Consider the following 20513-nt stretch of genomic DNA (forward strand, 5'->3'; position numbering starts at 1 on the left):
TGATGAAATTTCCTGAAGACTTTAATTTTTTATTTTTCGCAAACTGATGTGGCAGTGTGGAGAACAAAGGCAAGGGAAATGAGAATCTGAAATCGACAAGTTTACTCATTCATAGAGAAAACCTTAAATATCCTATTTAAGAATGATTTTTGTAGAACTTAGTGCCCCAATGGTTCAAATTCTACATGGAGGTGAGGGGGATGAGCTAACCTACACCCACTTACCTGCTTTGACTGGCTTACTGCTCTGTAAGGACTCATGCAGATCCATAGCCCAAACTGGGGTCCATTGTCACTAGAGATGTCAGGAACTGAACACAGAACTTCCTGCACACCGGTGAGTGATAAGTGTCTTTTTTCATTGTGAAATGCAGTGAGTGGGTGGAGGGGAATTCACTCCAAAAGCAACATCCCATTTCATTTACAGGTAGCTTTTATTTACAAATATACTGAAGTGTTTCGTTCTCTTTCTCTTTTGTAGGAAAAACAAACACAAGGTCTAGTAATCACATCATTTAACTGCCAGTTGACAGCGGCAGAGATGGGGGCGGAGTGTGAAAGTTGGAAGGGGGGGGGACGACCAAAAAACCAAAATGAAGCCCAACAAAAACACTAATAAATAATTTAAGAAAGGGTAAGTCATTAAATAAAAAACAAAATGTCCAATCTGCAACCTTGATGTTGGTGGGAGAGAACCAACAGAGCTTGGAAGGGGTGCGGATGGGGTTAGGAACTATGTCTGAAAGGGGAAATGGCCTAGGGATGGGAGACCATATTAAGAACCATTAGCATCAGCATCATTATCTTACAAGTTAAACAAACTGGAACAGCTACAAAATACTACATTTTGGTAACATAAATACAGAATATATAAATATACAAGTAATGCAGCCATATGAGCTAAAGAAAATGTGTGGTGATGGTGGGGAGATGTCCCCCCCTTTCCCCCCCTAAATTATTATTTATGATTCAAAGTTTGCTGTTCAAACTATTGATGAAAGGTGGAAACCCAGGTGGATCTCTGAGCTTGGCGGAATCCTGGCCTGTCAAGGTTTCTCGGCAAATGCTTTCATTCTGTTAAAATCATAGAATCCTTGCAGAGATGCAAGAAACCCCCAGGGTTGTCTAATCCAGCCACCATGCAATGGAGAACCACAGCCAAAGTCCAGCAGAAAGGTGAGACTACTAAACTGGTTTGGTGCTTCTCCCATCCTGTTAATTCATATGGGTTCTACATAAGCTCCATTGAAATGAAGGGAAGCTGCACAGGAGCATGCACATACGTGTCCATTCATTTCAATGGGACTTCTGTAGAAGAAAGCTTTAAATGAATAATGTCCATGGATCAGAGTTGTCTGATGCCCTTAATAGCACCTAGGCAACTGCCTGACTTTGAACTATTTCTGGTTCAACAAAGCAACTTCTATACAGGAATACCTCTGACAGTCTTCTTGTTTAAATTCATCCATGGATTTTTGGAGTTCTGGGATTCCCTGGTCCTATTTCTAAAATGGAATGGATGCATTAGGAAACCTCCACTGATTCCTGTTTTCTTTTTGTTTCTGAATTTTGTACTTTGCACAAACCTGTTGCTGCAGCTTTCTAGGTCTTTCATCACCTTTCCCCATTCCCATACTTCCAAATTACATATTAACATTGATAAAACACTGCAAAAAAAGCACAATCTTTTTGTGATTCTATACATGGATGCATCGAGGTGATTTTTGCGCAGTTTAACTTCTGGGCATTGATAAAAGATTGCAAAAAGACTAGAGACTGAGATGTGACTGTATGTATGCTTATATTCAGATCCTTTTCATGTAGTGTTTTATCAGTGCTCCATATTAGAGGGCTACATATACACAGTGATAAAACACTGCAAAACAAAAACAAAACACCCAACACTTATCAAATAAAACATGCAATCAAATCCAGGTTGCTTTTTTGTATTTTTATCAATGCATACATGTGCATTGTTACATGGGCAGCAGAGACAGTGGTGCAGGACCTTCTGGCAGAATCCTGTGGATTCACTCAGCAGGATGAACAGGAGGGTCCCCAGGGCTGGCTTACCACATTTTGAAATGTGTGAAGTCATGCACATTGCAGTCTAGAGGGATGCTCCTCATAAGACCATTAAGGTTGCATCTACCCCATGCATTTAAAGCATGTTTATAGCACATGGCTTACCCTTAAGAATCCTGGGAATGGTGAGTTTGTTAAGAGTGCTGGGAATTGTAGTTCTTTGAGGGGTAAACTACAATTCCCATTGTGGGGCATGTAGTTTATGGGGTGGGTGTCACCTATGTCCAGAGGTTAAAATTACCCTAACTCTCACACTGAAGAAAAAGAAGCAAATTAACTGGACACAGCAGTAGAATGCACATTCTAATTCACGATATATAATTCTGAGTTAAGGCAGAATTTGGCTGAAGGAAGAACAACACAAACCCACAGAATGATAAAGGTACCAGGGGTTGCAGATGAGGGAGAGCTCTCTCTCTTTCTCTCTCTTCTATTTCTGAAGGTGGATACATTTTGGGAAGCAGTTATGTATATATTAAAATAAAGGTCTCCAAAGGCTAATAAGGGGCTCCACACACCTAGTCTTTAAACAAATTCTTGGAGACTGAAGACTATGTCAGGCTGGTGGTCTCAGAAGGACCATAGTACATCATTCTATTCTATTCTATTCTATTCTATTCTATTCTATTCTATTCTATTCTATTCTTTACATTGCTTCTTTGTGCTTCAGGGAGGGGGAACTTCAAATGGTGGAGCTTACCCCTGCAAAAAAAAAAAAAAAAAGGAGAGAGAAGATATTTGTTGGTTGGGATTGAAAACGTGAGGGTTGGGTGTAGAGAACCCCAAGAGATTACAACATCTAGGAACTCTTGGAAGGTTCTTGAGGTGGTTTCAGTGCCTGAATGCCTTCTGACCTGCCACTATCCTCCTCTTTGACTGCTCAGATTTTCTGCTTCGAGAGGGATCCCTTTTGGTCTTAACCCATGAACCAGCTCCCTGCTATTATGGCAATGCTCAAAAATAAAAAGACACCTTGCTTTGCCGCAACAATGACAAGCAAAGTCTGCAGCACAGAAAAACATTTTAGGCTGGTCAGGTGTCCTAATCCGCAGAGGACATATATCCATTTGCAGTGGCTCCCTGTTTGTGGAATGTTCTCCTCAGGGAGGCTTGCCTAGTGACTTCATTATACATATTTAGGCGCCAGACAATAATGCTCCTCTTCAACCAGGTCTTTGGATGATTAATATTCTATGTCTTTTTTAATGTGTTTGTGGGATGTGTTTGTTTGCTTTATTTTTGTTCTTGCTGTTATTATATACTTTGTATTTTTATGCTGTGAGCCATCCTGAGAACTTCAGATGAAGAGCAGTGTAAAGATTTAATTAATAATCATCATTATCATATTTAAAGGTCTCCTTTATTTGAAGGGATTCTCTGTCTAAATCTGAGATGAAGTGCCATCAGATGGGAGAGCATCAGGGGCCCATCAACAATGAACACCTAGACAGCTGACCAGGCAAGCACACAGATCACCTGGTCTCAGTTTCCCCTGCTAGGGCGAGAGGTACCACATTTCCGTTTAAATTATAGCCCTTGTTTCTAAATTTGGTTTATGCATACAAATTATGCATATACAAATACTATGCAAATATGTGTCCTCTTTTATCCTTTTGAGGTGTGTGTGATTCCCCTTTTTTGGAAATACATAAAGGGACACTTTATTTGCCCTGCATAGGAGAGGCGTCCTCATTTTACAGGTTTTCCATCTGTATACTAACCATGGGTCATACACCAAACTAATTTCTACTCAAGTAGAGTAGAGCTATAGAAATTAATAAACCTAAATTAGCCATGCCCATTAACTTCAATGGATCTACGCTATGTAGGACAAGCATTGGATATAACACTATAAGCCTGGTATGGGGAACCTGTGGCCTTCCAGATGCTGTTGAACTACAACTCCCATCAGCCCCGGCAAGCATGGCCAGTGGTGATGGGAGCTGTAGTGCAGCCACATCTGGAGGGCCTGCTTATAGCTTAAGGACTTTGCCAGGGGTTATCAATTCCAGTATTTAGGATGCCTCCAGCATCCTAAATATAAGCTGCTTAAAACATTTCAACAAAGTGTACAATTGGATCTGTTTCAGTGAGTTCAAGTTTTTAAAAACAATATATATCTCAGAAATGTAAGCAAAGCAAGATTCTTAGCCTCAAATTAAACATGGCGTCAGTGTCGCAAATGTAACTAGCATGCATGTTGTTGTTTTTTTAATGTAAGTAGCAGCCATTGCAATGCCTGGGAAACATTGACACTTCAGGGGAATATCTTTCTATCCTTCCCACAATCCTGATGAAAACCATGTCTCTGAAGCTGCTGCCTGCATTTCAAGGCAAGTCTCCATTGGCACCTTGTAAAGCAACTAGCAGTTACAGAGGGCAGGTTTTTGTGGGAGATGGTGCAGGGAGAGAAAGATTTAAACTCCCCTTCCCCATAGGCCCACAGAGGCTGCTGAATACAAAACAAAGGATATCTTTAATATTCCATATACTTTAGACCTTAGTTATGGTACTCACATTCTCTATGCTTCAGAATAAAGAGGGGAATTTAGTTGTATCATCAGAAGAAGTGGCAATGAGACTTCTCTGTGCCGGATCAGAAAACTGCATTATATGTGTTGGGGTGTGCGTGTGCATGCGTGCATTCACACACATGCACACACATGCAAAAAGCCTCCTCACCATTTGATATACTGTTAAAACTGTCAGTGTATCAAGCCCATGCCATAGGAAGTTACTATGTGCTAGATGGTGTCCTCTGATAACCCTTATTTGGCAAACAATGAATTCATTTTTGGCATAGTAGACTCAAATGTTTGGGGGGAAACACCTGGAATATGGCTCCTAACATACCCTCAGACACAGATGAGGAGAATGCGACTTTACAGATGTTGTCAGTGAACAACTCCCTGACCACTGGCCATGCTGGCTAGGGGGTGATGAGAGTTGAAGACCAACAGTAACTGTGAAGCCACTGGTTCCCTATCCCTGGTCTAGAATGAACACAAGAGGAAGAGCATTTTTTAGACATGACACTAAGAATGGCTTTCGCGTCCCTGCTGCATTACTTGTGCTCTGGAACAGAGTGTTCTTTTAAAAAGGAAAACTCAAATATACAATCCAATGGATGTGGCTCATTCCTTCCATTTAAAAATGCAGGAAATTCAAAGTTCTCCACAAATAGAATTAGTGAGGGAGGTCCACATGGAAGAACATCTGTTCAGTTGTGGACCAATCAAGCGACCGGATGCTGTTTACATAGGGCAAAACTGGGGAACCTGCTGCCCTCCAGATGTAGTTGGATGCCAACTCCCGTTAGCCCCAGCAGCCACAACGGGCAGTGGTCAGAATGGGTAGTGGTCAGGAATTGGAGTACAAATACCTAGGAGGCAACATATTAGTCCCCACTGACGTATGAGAATACTGCATGTCAAATTTGTGACCGTTGTATCTGGCCTAATAAGTATGGCTTCCTACAAAATCCTGGGGGTAGATCTTCTGGATCTGTGGCCACTCTGACAAAATACAATTTCCAGAGTTCTCTCAGGACGTGGAATGACTATTAAGCTACTTGGTGTATTATGAAACTAGTCAGTGGCAGAGCATCTGCTCTGCATTCATAAGGTCCCAGGTTCAATTCCCAGCATCTCCAGGGTATGCTGGGCATGTAACCCTGCCTGAAACCCTGCAGAGCTGCTACCAATCAGTGTAGACAATACTGAGCTAGATGGACCAGTCGTCTGTCTCAGTATGAAGCACTTTCTGTTGAACCTGTAGATACCAACCCTCAACAGAAAAGTATCCATGAGTAGTGGGGAAGTTGATATAACTTTATGCTAATAAGCAACTTTCCTCCATTCCTCATTCTGAGTGCCAGGTGTTTGAGGACCAGGAAATTTGCAGGAAAACCAGAATACAAAGCCATTGTACTACCAACCTTACTATATGCTTGTGAAACATGGATCACTTATAAATGCCATCTCCAAATCCTAGAAAGGTGTCTCCAAAAATTTTTACATATCACTTGGGAAGACAGGTGAACTAATGCCAGTGTACAGTGTCGAAGCAGTGATTCTTCAACGTCAACTTCGTTGGACTGGTCATGTTGTGCAGATGCCTGGTTATCGTCTTCCAAAGCAACTACTCTATTCCAAACTCAAAAATGGAAAGCGTAATGCTGGTGGTCAACAAAAGAGGTATAAAGACTCTCTCAAGGCAAATCTAAAAAAAGGTAGTATAAACACTGACAATTGGGAAACACTGGCCTGCGAGTGCTCCAATTGGAGAACAGCCTTTACCAAAGGTGCCGTGGACTTTGAAGATGCTTGAACTCAGGACGAAAGGGAGAAACGTGCTAAGAGGAAGGCATGCTTGGCAAACCCTCACTGTGATCAACTCTCGCCCGGAAACCAATGTCCCCAATGTGGAAGGACGTGTGGATCCAGAATTGGCCTCCACAGTCATTTACGGACTCACTGTTAAGACTATGTTCATGGAAGGCAATCTTACTCGGCTATGAGTGATCACCGAAGAAGAAAGAAGCAGCATCCAATTTGTCAAGACTTTTGAGGGAAATCATGTTTTGATTCATTTTAAATGCTCTTCCTCAGCAACAACAAATCTCCCTTTCCCTCTCTCTTTTTTAAAGTGGACATTGAAACCCCATATTTTTCTTAATTGCCTGCATGTGACTGCTGCTTGCAGCACAGAGCATGCCCCCCACCCATCCGAAGAAGCAACCCAGGTTTCAACCTAGTTTGTTTGAGCCAAAGTGTGTGAGTGTGGGGGGGATTGCCAGTATGAATGGAGCTCAAATGGTTGACATGAGACTTCTGCCCTTGGCATAGCATGTAAAGGTGAACAACCATTTTTTGGTGCTTTCCCTTGGCCATGCAAAATGTTTTTCTTTTTATCTACTTCAGTGTGTTGTCAGATCGTCCTACCTGCTTCCTTCTTTTCTTTTCTTTTCTTTTCTTTTCTTTTCTTTTGATTTGATGATCAGCATTTTGCTTTGATGCTACAATAATAAATCCCAAATCAAGAAGAGGTCAAAAGTCTACTTTAGAACCTTTGACCACAAGGTCTCCAGATTAAAACCACACAATGATCACATTCCCGGGGGAGATAACTCCTGCCACAAAATAAAAGGGGAAATGATCTTTGCCCATAAATACTGTGGGTGTGGAAGGGCAATACAGAACTGGCTTGGCTCCACATTGACACTTAGTTGAAAGGATAGTGTCTCCCTTCATAGAAAAGTCAGTTACATTCCATGTTCTCTGTGATATTTTTGTGTTACCAAGAGACAGAACTCAGGGCTTCTTCATTCTCAATGACTTCCATAGAAAGCTTAGGAGGGCAGAGGGCAGGACAATGTTTGGATGAAGTGCAGGCTGGAATGGGATGGGACACTGCCACACCCACTTCTGTCTGCCCTTAGCCCGCCCCTCCACCTGCCTGCCCTCCATTGGCACTGCTTGTCAATTTCCTCCTCTTCCTTTGCCTCAAGGTTGCCCTTGTGGAACTCACCAGGGAGTTTTGTGGCAACAAAACTAGAATTAATTGGCTCCGCCTGCCATTGGTTCTTCCTTTTTATTGGCTCTGGCACTGCTGTTCATGTGTTCTGCCTTCACTTAAAGAATTCTGGGAGCTCTAGTTTGTCCAGGATGCTGACAGTTAGGAGACACCCGCCCCCACTCCTCTCACAGAATGACAGTGCCCAGAGTGGTTTAAGAGTCAATCTCTCTTTGGGCAAAACTAGGGATTGGAGCTTTGGGAGGGGAATAGTGGCCAGCAGCTTTAATGAGCTACAGCTCTCAGAATTCATTCTGGAAAGCTGTGACTGTTTAAAATTGTATCATAGTGTTTTAAATGTATGGTGCAAATGCAGCTTTTGTAGGCCTTCTGTCTGTTTGCATGTAGGGATAGCTAACATGAGGGCTCCTATGTTGTTAGGTTCTTGGATGAGTAATAGGTGTGTGTGGCAGTCCCTGTAACTTCCCTCTCCCTTGACCCCTGCCCATGCTAATGACATTTTCATGCCACAATACAATAAATAAGTCCTAAGGAGTGGGAAGGGTTTTTTGCTGCAAGATACCAACACAGCCACTCTTTGAGCATGTATGTCCATGGATAACCTGGTCCCACCATCCACCATCCATTTTAAATTCCCATTCCTGATGCAACATTGCTCTGGTGGCATTGTGGAAAAATGTAAATGGTTGTCTTGCCACCACCAGATAATCCAACAGCTTGGGGCCCAGTAGAGGCCGGTTTATTTGGGCAAAAGGGGAGCTGCCCCATTAACCTGAGTCTGCCCTTGGGCAGTCCCCGCTGGCCTGATTCCTGACTTACAGCCTGTCTTTGCCATTGGTTCTAGAGCTACCTCCTGTTGGGTGTCCCACTTTCCACACCACTGCTGGAAAACACTAACTGGTCTTCATCAGTGAGCCCATTCTCATGTTCTTTCTCATTATAGCAACAACTAAAGGATAGCTTTCATTGCTGTTTTCGGATTCATTTAAAAGTGCTACGATTAAAGGGGTATCGGTCGAGACCACAGTAACATTTGGGACCCTTCCTCCATTCTGTGTAGGGTTTGAATTGGTTCATTTGTTTTTGGCTCTACCAAGTCCTCTTTCAGTAGGCAGCATTCAACTAGGGCTGTAGTCCAGTAAGAGAAATATTAGTCAGTGAATGGTAGCAGCTAAAGAATCAATTAATAAATAAAATATGCAGAAATCTGCATATGAAGAAAAACGTTGATTGGTTCAAGAAGGAAACACCCTCCGTTTTTTTTTTTTATAACTCACACATCCAGCAAAGCAGGCACCACATCTGAGAAGAAGCATTCTTTCCTCTCTGATATACATAGAAGGAATGCTTCCAATAAGATATCACATTACCTGCTGGGAGGTTGTTGTTTTTTGTTAACTTATTAAAAATAATTTAACAAATTAAAGACCTGCTACCTGCAACCTGATTAATGAAGGGTGCATTTTTCATTGATCCAACCAGTTTTAATAGATCCAGGGATGGGGGATCTGTGGTCCTCCAGATGTTGTTGGACTCCAACTCTCATCAGCCCCTAGCTCACAGGGCCAGTGCTCAGGGATGATGGGAACTGTAGTCCAACAAACAGAGGGTCATAGGTTTCCCCATCCCCGATCTAACCAATGAATCAAATATAGTAGTGGGACTGATTTCTGAGCGAACATGCATAAGCTTGTATTGCAGATGCTGAAGCCTGAGTTTCAGCTATCTACTGGTCCATGTGACTCTGGAGTAACTGAACGATTGGAGTTCATTAAGGCTGAGTAAGGGCTTGGGGAAAAGCCATAGGAACAAAGATGAGGACATAGGAAGCTGCTATTGGCCCATCTAACTCAGTACCATCCAGTCTGATTGGTCACTGATCTCCAGGATTTCACACAGGAGCTTTTCCCAGCTGTCTAGAGATGCCAGGGAACCTGAGACCTTCTGCATGCAAAGCAGATGCTCTGACACTGAACTACAGCCCCCCCCCCCAGCATTGCTTTTTCTACAGTGACTCGACTGACATTTCAGGAGGGTCCCAAGGGACATGACAGATTTCTCTCTCTCTCAAAGACCTTCCTAATTAACCCAGATTGGGACAACGGAGCGCTGCATATATCTGTCAAGTAGATATAAACATAAGGAACACCCAACAGATGCCTGCCAATCACATGAGTGGGGGGGGAGGAAAGTGGAGAATTTGAGAATGAGTTATATTACATTTTTTAAAAATAAAGAACACCCACCCTAATGTTTTGTGCTCATATCAGTAAATGAAGTTAAATGAAACTGTGTGTCTCGTAAGAACCTTTTGCTCATTTTTGTTAAAAAACAAAATGTTACTACTAATCTAAATGAAACCCTCCCCACTAACTCATGCATCTACTTCGTCATTTATTTAAAATACTATCATTATGACATGAGCCTTCGCTCTTTGTCTCTCTCCACAGTCTTACTTTTCACCAGCTACTCAGCTCCCCCCTGCCCCTTCTCTCGCCCAGTTTCATACAGTACAAAGGCTATAAACTAATGTACCAGTCTATGGGCTTTTATGGGGCGGGGAAGGAAAGGGGGGACGTGGAACGCAGGAAAGAGGAACTATTTGCTTGGGAGCCACTGTTACAGGAAAAGGTCTCACAGTCCAGTTGGCTGTTGGTCCACAACTAACATGTTTCTCCGACCTTTTTTGCTGCATGGGTCAATACCCCCCCTCAAAATGGCGGTGATGTTGGTGGCTCCAGGCATCTGAAAGAGGCTCCAAAAGGTTAATAGGTTTCATGGTGTTCATCTTGCTTTCCTTTGCGATGGCGGAATCAAAATGGAGGGCTGTTGATGCCATGTGGTTGGGCGTTGCCATGTTCCTCCTGAGCTCAATGCTAGTGCCATGATATTTATTTATTTTTTCTGTGGATGATCTGGCAGCAGCCTTGAAATTTCATTTTTTTAATAAAAAAAAATGAAAGTCTCTCTTAATTTAACACTCCTGTTGTCACAGAGCCTGAAGTCAGCATGAAGGTAGAGCTGAGGAAAATATGGCTGTAAGAGTCTGAGCTGAGAAATCAGGGGGCACGTGAGGGGTTGGGGAGTCATCTGTGAAGATGGGCATTCTTTTCAGGGTTCCCCATTGCTTTCCCTTGAATTTCATGAGGCAAAATAAGAACTCTGCATAGAGTACAGCCTGTCAATTGGGTTTCCAACCCTGGCCTGCATGGAGTTTACTTCTGAGGAGGCCAGGAAACAGTCGCTCAAGCTAGTTAGAGAGGTATCGCTGTCGATGTCATGGAAAATCGAGTCATTCCCTGTGAGGCACAAAAAACAGCAACACAAGCACATTAGTACACGCTGAATTGCTCACTCAGAGAAAGAGACCTGGGATTCCCTTATCACCTCATGCAATGGAAGCCCATCTGCACACACAGCAGAATAACGTGATATGGATTTTCTTGAGCCATGCCACTTCACACTGTATTTGGAGGGAAATCTCATGCTTAATTGCTGCCCCTACATGAAAAATACCCCTTTTGCAGAAAATGAGTATGCCAAGGTCAGCCTGACATGCTAATTCCCCTCCTCTCTCCCTTTCTCCTTCTCATTGCTATTTTTCCATGTGCCTGGCTGGGGGCATCTGCAGGAATTTTTGGTGGACAGGGAGAGTAAAAGTTCTAAAAATGCTAGAAACTTTGGCTGCATTCACAAGGCAGTTTAATCTGACATTCCCCTAACAGTTTTCCACCTTGTATTTGAGCTTTCGTGAAATGTAAGAAATACTTCTGGCTCTGCCACATAATATAGCAAGTTTAGTACTCATTCCCCGTGTTATTTGCAAATAACATGGAAATGAGTGCTAAACTTGTGCTAAACACTGTATTTTGAGGAGTGTCTTTTATGTTGTACGAAAGCTCAAATACCGTATTTACTCGAATCTAGTGCTCACCTTTTTTGGCCAAATTATTTTTTTGCGAAAATGAAGATGTGCATTACATTCGATAGCACAATAGACTTGAGTAAATACGGTATAATGTGGAAATTGACAATTATTGAAACATCCAGGAAACAGAATAAACTGCTATGTGAATTCAGTCTAACTCATTACAAACAAAATGAAAGCCAAGTGTCTGGAGATTATGGTTCATCCACCGTAAAGGGGAGGCAGCTGCCCCTCTTGCGGAAACCAGTGTAACCAGTGTTATTTTTCATGTGCTATATCACTGTAGGTGGAGGAAATCTCATTTTTGAGCAAACACAGTGAAAATTCTCCCTGTATGCAGCAATGGAGCCCATTAGGGAGAAAGCTAGCCTAAAACCCTGCTCCCTCTCAGGCTAATTTTCTGCAGCATTCCAGCCAAGCAGTCTGGAGTGGTACAGTCCTGGCAAAGGATTTAGGGGAGGTACGGGGGGACATGGTGGGAGGGGGGGAGGGATATTGCCCTAGTGTGAGTACTTGCACTGGCTTCCGCTAGTGTACTGGATTAATTAAACCCAGCCCTGTGAGTCTAAGTTAGTCCCATCCATTATTTTCAATGGGTTGGCTCTGAGTGGGACTAATATTTGGCTGCAACTCCAAAGCTTTATTTCTTTGGGCTCCTAATCGCTGCAGAGTTTAGTGACTGCATTGCGAGGGTGGAGAAGAGGTGAGGATTTGCCAAGGACTTGTTTGCATTGCAGTCTGCAGCATTTTGGAAGGGCTTTAAAAAGAAAAGAAAAATCAAAAAGAGAAAGTTCCTTTTCTAACTGACATGAGTAAACAATCTGTGGGAAGCTGTTTGGTCACAGAGAAGAGATTCTGCATTCCATCCCAGGAAACTGTGGCTCCCAGGAATGGCGGTATCAAATGGTGTCAATGGCAAATATGGAACTGGGAGAAGAGCAAAGCTTTTGCTCACTCGTTCCATTAACAAAAGCTGCCCACTCTTCAGTCCACCCTGTGACCTCCCCTATCAGTTTAACACACAGTTCCTCCACTGTGGCAGGAGATAGCTTTCTGGACTAGATGAGCCTTTGGTCTGATCCATCAAGGCAAGAGTCATTATTTTACCAGCAGTATGTGGCCTGGTGGACTCAGCGTGGAATATAGAACAGCAGGTGCCCTGCTCAGTCCCACAGACTGACTAGGTGGCCTCGGATCTGTCGCGATCTTCCAACCACAAATCCTTCATCTCCTGATTGGGAATCTTAAATGTTACACCCCACACACTGTTGTTGTGTGACGATTGAGGAGATAAGGTCTGCACATCAATTTGCATTGCTAAGGAATTGTATAAGCAAGGATGATAACTCAGCCCTCTGCCAAAACCACATCTGACTTTGCATTCCTCATGATGAGGTAGTGGAGAGACAGGTTATTGAGGATGCTGGGTTCTTTTCTGCCTCCTTAGAATATGAAGCAAGCATCTAGTCTACATTCTTTGGTTGGCTTCATACCAGTTTAGCTGCGATGGCTCCATTGTCTCCTTCCCATGAACAGAGGAAGATTTAGGGGAGTGAGACTGGTTTGGTTGCACTGGGTGAAGAGGCTTGGGGTGCTACCAGGGACACCTCAACTAATATTTAGAAGAAAGCATGAGAAGTGGGGAGGGCTGAATTCTGACATCACACAGGGCACCACTGAATCTGAGACCCCAAAGACTGCAATGAATCCTGGGAAACAAAGTTTGGGGAAGGTGAAAAGAATTCTCTGGAGAATATCCCATGGTCCCCTCCCTCACAGAGCTGAAGATCCCAAGGCCTCCATCAGAGAGTTACAGTTTAAACAAATATTATAGGCATGCCCCAAATCCCCATGAGACCTACTAGGAATGCTGGATTGACAATATATCACATAAGTAGGGCATTGTGATGTCAAAGGTAAAACAGCTAATAATGTTCAAGTCTGGACCATCTCCAGAAGCAAATGGTCAGCTTTTGAACCATTTTGCAAGCTGCTGGGCTACTTTTAAAAACCAGTTAATACAGGCACAAGGGCTGTGGTGACAGCAGTGACAGCTGAAAGATTCCTCCTGCCTCCCTTGGTTTTTTGTTTTTCCTTCCAGAATAAATTATATTTCCCAAGATCCCTGACATTTAGATCACTATCATAGTGGCAACCCAAAAACCTGAGCTAGAGGGTTAAGGGGGGCCCTGGTATCTTTGTGTGGCTTCTGCCGGCCAGCTAAGAAGATTTAGGGGGGTTTTGGGTGAGGAGGGTGAGGGCTGATGGGAAATTAAGGGAAGAATTCAGAGCTTGCTACATTTCCAGTGGTGTTACTAGAAGTTTGATGGAGCTTGAAAGGGCTCATAATTCTTCATTCAGAAATGCCATTGCTTTGAAATACTATATAAGGGAGCAGAAGTCTTTCTGGTAGAGTCCAGCACAAGCAGAACAGAAAGGAGAGGCTTCCAGAGGCTCAATGGAGACTCATCTTCCCTCTTTGCTTGTTTTGGACCCTGGTGGAAGGAACTCTATTTCCTCCAGAAGAAGACCAAAATGATGCCTTGGATACAAACGACATCTAATATTAACATCTGGATCAAGTTGCTCCCAGGGCTTTCCACGTTGTAAAATGACAGGGAGACCTCTCAAGAGTGTGGGCTTGGGAATCTTAGACCGAAGCTTCCATGTTCTACCTTGGACATGCCAACAGCAGCTGGTTCCCAGTGAGTCTTACCATAGGGGTTCATGTGGTCACCTGGCATTTGTGGTGGTGTGAGACCTTGCTGGAAGGGGTCAGTGGCATAGCTGCTCTGATCCATCGCTACAATCTGCTGCTGTGGCGGTGCTAGCGGTGTATAAGAGGTCATCATCCCCTCCATTCGGTTGGACATCACTTCTGCAAAGAAAGACAATTGACTTCATCTAAAGCTCCTCCTGTGAGATTGATGAAATTACAGTGCTCTCGGCCTTTGAAGTTGCCCCTGTTTCTTTCCATTTGGGGCTGAGTTTAAAAAGGGGGGAAGGGGGCAGGCACCACAAACATTTTCATCACTATGAAGCACCACCCTCCATAGTCCAGTGATTGGAAGGGACTGACTGCAGGGAAAGGGGATAACAGTGTTCACATTTTCAGGAAACATCGTATTTTTTGCTCTATAGGACACACTTTTTCCCCTCCAAAAATTAAGGGGAAATGTGTGTGCATCCTATGGAGCGAATGCAGGCTCCTTGGCTTCAGCGATAGCAACACGAAGCCTCCGAAGCGCAGAGGGAGCGCTCCCTCCATGGTCCGGAGGCTTCGCGTTGCTTTTGCTGAAGCCTGGAGAGTGAGAGGGGTCGTTGTGCACAACCCCTCTTGCTCTCCAGGCTTCAGGGATAGCTGCCTGAAGCCTTCGGAGCACAGAGCGAGTTCCCGCTGCGCTCCAGAGGCTTTGGGTTCTTTTGCTGAAGCCGGTAGAGCAAGATTCTCCTGGCTTCAGCAGAGAGGGAGAGCCGCGCAGCGCCCCTGCAGCCAAGCAGGAGGAGAAAAGGAAGGGGCTCTGTTTCTCCTGCCGCTTCGCTGAAGGGGCGCTGAGCAGAGAGGGGGAGATTTTTTCCCTTGTTCTCCCCCTCTAAAACAATGTGCATCCTATGGTCCGGTGCATCCTATAGAGCGAAAAATACGGTACACTGCCATCTAGTTCAGCATCCTGTTCTCACAGGGCCCATCCAGATGCCTGGGGGGAACCAACATGTAGGACCCAAAGACAAGACTACTTTCTCCTCCTGTGACTTCATGAAACTGGCATTAATGCCTCTGATCATGGAGGCACCTTGTCCTCCATGAATGTATCCAATCCTCTTTTGAAGCCATCCAAGATAGTGGCTATTACTGCCTCCTGTGGGAGTGAGTTCCATAGTTTAACTATGTGCTGCTGGATCTTCCAGCACTCAGCTTCAATAGATGCCCATGATGAGTTCCAGCTCTGGGGCAGCGGGGGCGGGGGGAGGATCTTCTCTCTCTCTTATTTTTTCCATGGCATGCATAAGCTTCAAACTTATGTCATTTCATCTCTTACTTGCCTTTTCTCTAAACTAAAAAGTCCCAAATGTTGCAACCTTTCCTTCTCCACCCACTTGATCATTTTGGTTGCCCTTTTCTGAACTTTTCCAACTCTACAGTACACCATCCTATTTGAGCTGGGGCGACCAAAAAAATCACACCCTATTCCAATTGTGATCACACCATAGATTTGCAATACAATTCTCAGCATCTTCTCCAAGCTCCAGCTACTAAGATTCTTTGGGGGAAGCTATCCCTATTAAATTGGTATCAAACCAATGTGCAGCATAGGTGAGCCCTAAGTCTTTTGATGCTGTATTCCACACACACACACACAAATTTATTTTCAAACAGTCTAGGATCTGGATTTGATTTGACACCTGCTGCAGAATAGTCCTGACTCACAGCCCCTTCTCCTCATCCTCCCCAACCACAAGCCCAGAGTTTTCCATCAGATATTGTTTCAAAGGAGCTATTTGTTTCTGCCAGGGTGGAACGAGAAGTAGCTAATTGTTTCCTTGAAATTCACTCCCACGATCCCTGGCTGTCTACTCCGACATGATGCAATGCCAGACAGGTGATGAAGACTGTTGCATCGCTCATCCATATGCAGTGCTTTGGGGTTGCACATCCTATCCTGAGTGTTGCAAGTGGTTTGGGGTGGAGACTCCTGTTTTGTCCAGTCCTTGCCACAGCAGTGTGCCAGCCCGAACTGGCGCCACAGGGTGCCAGAGCGGCAAGAACAGATAAGAACACCATGCTAATAGGATGGCGAAGGAGCAGCAATGTGGGGGTGTAATTGCCAAGAGGTCTAGCCGGTTGGGGCCCTTCTTCTCCTCGTTTCAAAGTCCATCTTGGAAACTAGCCATCATTGCTTTGAGTTGTTGTTGGGTTTTCTTCTGGTCGTTGTTTGTTTTATAATCAAGCAATGTATGAATTTATGGCTGTGCTTTGCCTCCATAGTCAGAGGCTGTATGCTGCTAAATATCAATTGCTGGAAGCCACAGGAGAGGAGAGTGCTCTTGTGATATGGTCCTGCTTGCTGATTTCCCACAGGAATCTGGTTGGCCACTGGGAGAACAGGAAACAGGACTAGATGAACTACTGGCTTGATACAGCAGGGTTCGCCTTATGTTCTTAACTAGCTTTTAACAAGAGCCATATTTTGAACATTAGAAGAGTCTGGCTGCTGTTTCAGGCCAGAGGCCCAATCTAGTCTGATGTCCTGTTCTCCCAGTGGCCAACCTGATGGCTGTGGCCAACCACATGCCGATGGCAAGCTCAAGAGTTCTCTCCCCAAATAATTCCCAGCAACTGATATTCCTATTGCCTCTGACAGTGGAGGCAGAAGATAGTCATGGTGGCTAGAAGGTTTATCTTCCATGAGGATAAATAAATACCTATAAACGTGAAGTTCAAATCTGATTCAAATCTTGTCTCTGCTGGGAACTTACTATTTTATTTTATTTCACTTAGAAGCATGCTTAATATTTCAAAAAGTGGTGTCAATCAGTAGTGAGCATCAGACATGTATCAGCCACCCCCTGTCTCCAGTATTCAATATGGGGCTAAGGTGCAGAGGACTACGTTACATGGGTGGTATAAGGATTAAAACAATGTATATGGGATGCTTTGAACATGCACATATGCGAAGCATGATTAGTAATCCAAGGGAAGGGTGAGAAAGGTGCTTCTTTCACCTGCCAATTATTCCTCGGAAATATCCTCCAGGCTGTTTTTAACCTGGGTCCCCCTGCCAAGCTGGGCGCCAAGCCCAATGATCAGCCTGACTTTGGGAAACTATGGGTGGAAGAAACATTCACAGGGGAGAATCAACTCAGCAGGGCAGGGTAGGGGAGTGGGGCATAGGCAAAATCCTCTTATGCTCACCAGTGCTTCTTTTTAAAGAAAAAAGGTGCCAGTACTCACCATGAAGTTGTTACAGTAAGTGCCACACTTTTAACATGTGGGGGGAGGTGCCGGTACTGCGTACCCTTGGGTACCCCCAGAAAAAAACAGTGCTGATGCTCACTGAGTCTTTTCTGTAAATGTATTCCCCTCTTTCCCTATGTTTAGAGGGTTTAAAAACAAGACACAACATGGCAGAGCATTCAGCTTAGGTAATCCTCCCTCTGCATTCCAGAATGGTATAGTCCTCCTAGGAATAGTACAATTATTCTACCTATGTCTATCTGTCTATCTGTTTCTTTCTTTCTTTCTTTCTTTCTTTCTTTCTTTCTTTCTTTCTTTCTTTCTTTCTGGCTGCAACTTGCAGGGTATATACCCAGTACTCAAGCTTCTGTGGTTAAAAGCCTTTCGCTCTTTTTGTTTGTGTGTAAGCATATCCTGGGTTCACACCTTAAATAAACTGCATTGGGCTGGCCACCCAAATCAGAAATGATGCAATGGAACTGGAAAAAAGGCCATAACCCCCAAATGCCATCATCAACCCCAAGGGTCCCATCCACGTCACCACTGTGGTTTCACCTTGACCTAGTCGCTGTGAATTCTGCTGCTCCTGCTGCTGTTGATGCCTTCGGGCCAATTTCTTCATCTGAGGAAGAAAGGAAAATCAGGACTAAACAGGGGCACATCAATCAAATTCTCACACTGGCTGAATTAGATGCCTGTGGGAAGCCTGCAAGAAGGACCTGAGTGCAACAACACTCTCCCCTCCTGCTGTTTCCAGCAATGGGCATACAGAGGCATACTACTCTGACAGTGAAGGTAGAACATAAGAAGAGCCCTGCTAGGTCAGGCCAATGGCCTTTTAGTCCATCACCCTGTTCTCATAGTGGCTGACCAGGTGCCTGTGGGAAGCCTGAAAGAAGGACATGAGCGCAACTGCACTCTGTTCACTTGCAATTCCCAGCTACTGGTATTCAGAGGCATGATGCCTCTGACAGTGGAGGTAGAACATAGCCACCATCTCTAGTAGTGCAAGAGTGTCCTTCTAGCAGGCAGTAATGCAGTGACATTGGGGAAGCATTGCACAACAACAAATAAAGTGGAATTGTGTGTGGACTAATGTAAAATTGTGGTGTCAATTGCATTTTGCAGAATTCCCCCTTAAAAAAAAAACCAGCACACCAGTCTGGGGCGGTCCTAGGAGAGGCAATAGATGTGATTCACTGATCCTCTTCCTATGTATCCAGTGTTACTCCTACTCATACTAGACCAATTAAAATAAATAAATATGGCCAATGTAGCATCTTAACTTGAATTCACATATTTCCCTACCTCCCCACTCTGACTACCAACCGCTGAACTATTTCTACTTATGGAGCTTTCTCACTTTGGGTAAAGTTAAGCAGGGACTGCTTAGGGTATGACACAGGAAGTACAACAAAGAAGGATGCACAAGTCACTTGTACTTCCTGTCCTCCACTTCTCCCTCCCCCCAAATCCTGTAATATCTATTATGCTTGATCGCCATATTCCATACCCCTCAACCGTCCCGATTTTCTCGGGACATCCTGAAATTACAGAAGCTATCTCAGCTTCTGATTGGATTCTGGAATGTCCCAACTTTTGGTGCTGTGGCTCCTGTGAGAGCGCAGCACCAAAAGAGGCAGTGAAGGACCTTGTGATGATGACAAGAAGGAAGGGTGAAAAGAGCATGTGTGCGAACTTGCATTTCTCAAGGTGTGAGGGGAGAGGGAGAGGGGAGGGGGAGAGAAATCCGGGCGATGGTCACGTGGTTGCACAGTAGAGTCGTGCATCTCTGGGCGGAAGGAGGAGGTGGCAGCAACAGCAGCAGCAGCAGCAGCAGCAGCAACAACAACAACAGCAGAATTAGTAGTCGAGCCAGCTTGCTGAGGTCACATATGGCAGTGTTACCCACTACCGTGAGTGCTTCCTTCCTCACACGCCGCTGTGTCGGCCCCTCCCTCCCCCCCTGCACGGGAGGGGAAGGTGGTGAGTTAGAAAGCGGCTGAGGCATCAAGAAGGGAGAGGAGCACGGCGGAAAGAATCCCAGCGTCGCTCCAGAAAGGCGGCCATTTTGAGTCCCTCCTGCCCTGCGCCTCCTGTTGTGGTTTTGTTTTCTTTTGGGGGGGGTGTCTTCTGCCGCGGCCCCCCATTCTCTCTCTCTCTCTCGTAAGTTTGCTGTAGGAAAGGAAGAAGCGTCCCCCCTTCCCCACATGTACCTTCACTCTTGGACCTCCTAGCTCTAACCCACACAGGGGAATATTTTTTTGCCCTCCCCTCACCTCAGCATGCTGCAGCCTGGCTTAATAACAACACCATGCAGAGAGCTTAAATTCTCTGTTGCATTGGGGGGGGCTCTTTCTTTTCTCATCCCTTCAGGTTGTGACTAAGCATAATTTGCCCCACATAACATAACACCCCCCCCCCCCGATTTTATTTGGCAGAATGCTGGAGGGTTTGCCTTGTCTATGTGCTCCCCTCTTTCTGATGAAAAGCCAAATCTCTTCACCACAGTTAGGGTTGTCAACAAACCATGACCCAAAATGAAATTAGATGCAAATGTGTGACAGATCTTCAGAGGGATCCGTGGGAAACCTAAAGTGGTTGGATAAGATTGGCAAAATGTTCCATCTTGAATAAAAAATAAATTAAAGAGAACATTTCCGAGCTCCACTTCAGCTCCTGGGTCATAGCCAATATTAATCCTAGTCAGAGCAGGCCCACTTAAGTTAATAGATATGACCAGGGTAGGTCCATTAATTTTAAGTGGGTCTACACTGAGTTGGACTTGGTTGGTTAGAACCCGTTCTGTCTTATTGGTAGGCAGGACCTTACCTTTGCTCTTTGATTCTGAAACCACACCTGGACAACTCTGACACTGAGGCCTGTTTCAGCTGCTAGTGTCTCCCTAACCTGCAACAAAGGTAAAAAGGTGAAATAAGGTGTGGAGCTGAAATGGAAAGTTGCTGCAATGAAACAAAATGCCTAAGTTCTCTGAACCCTGCATTTCCAA

The 20513-nt window shown here is 44.5% G+C and overlaps 1 protein-coding gene across 4 annotated transcripts in view; it reads right to left on the reverse strand.

Annotated features, from left to right (window-relative positions):
* Positions 1–414: 414 nt before the first annotated feature.
* Positions 415–20513, reverse strand: part of LMX1B (LIM homeobox transcription factor 1 beta) — a 165145-nt gene continuing 145046 nt past the window's right edge. For 2 of the 4 annotated variants that reach the window (XM_083721240.1, XM_083721238.1), the window contains 4 exons: positions 20336–20413; positions 18059–18125; positions 14285–14425; positions 415–10918 (listed from right to left, as the gene is read on the reverse strand). In XM_083721240.1, coding sequence (XP_083577366.1) covers positions 10761–10918; positions 14285–14425; positions 18059–18125; positions 20336–20413 — 444 coding nt within the window. In that variant the 3' untranslated portion in view covers positions 415–10760. Of the gene's footprint in view, positions 10919–14263; positions 14426–18058; positions 18126–20335; positions 20414–20513 lie in introns of all 4 variants that reach the window. The other 2 variants (XM_083721239.1, XM_083721237.1) reach the window with 1 other exon arrangement.

This window comes from Podarcis gaigeae (genome assembly GCF_964106915.1).
Source record: "Podarcis gaigeae genome assembly, chromosome: Z".
In the NCBI taxonomy this organism is placed as follows: domain Eukaryota; kingdom Metazoa; phylum Chordata; class Lepidosauria; order Squamata; family Lacertidae; genus Podarcis; species Podarcis gaigeae.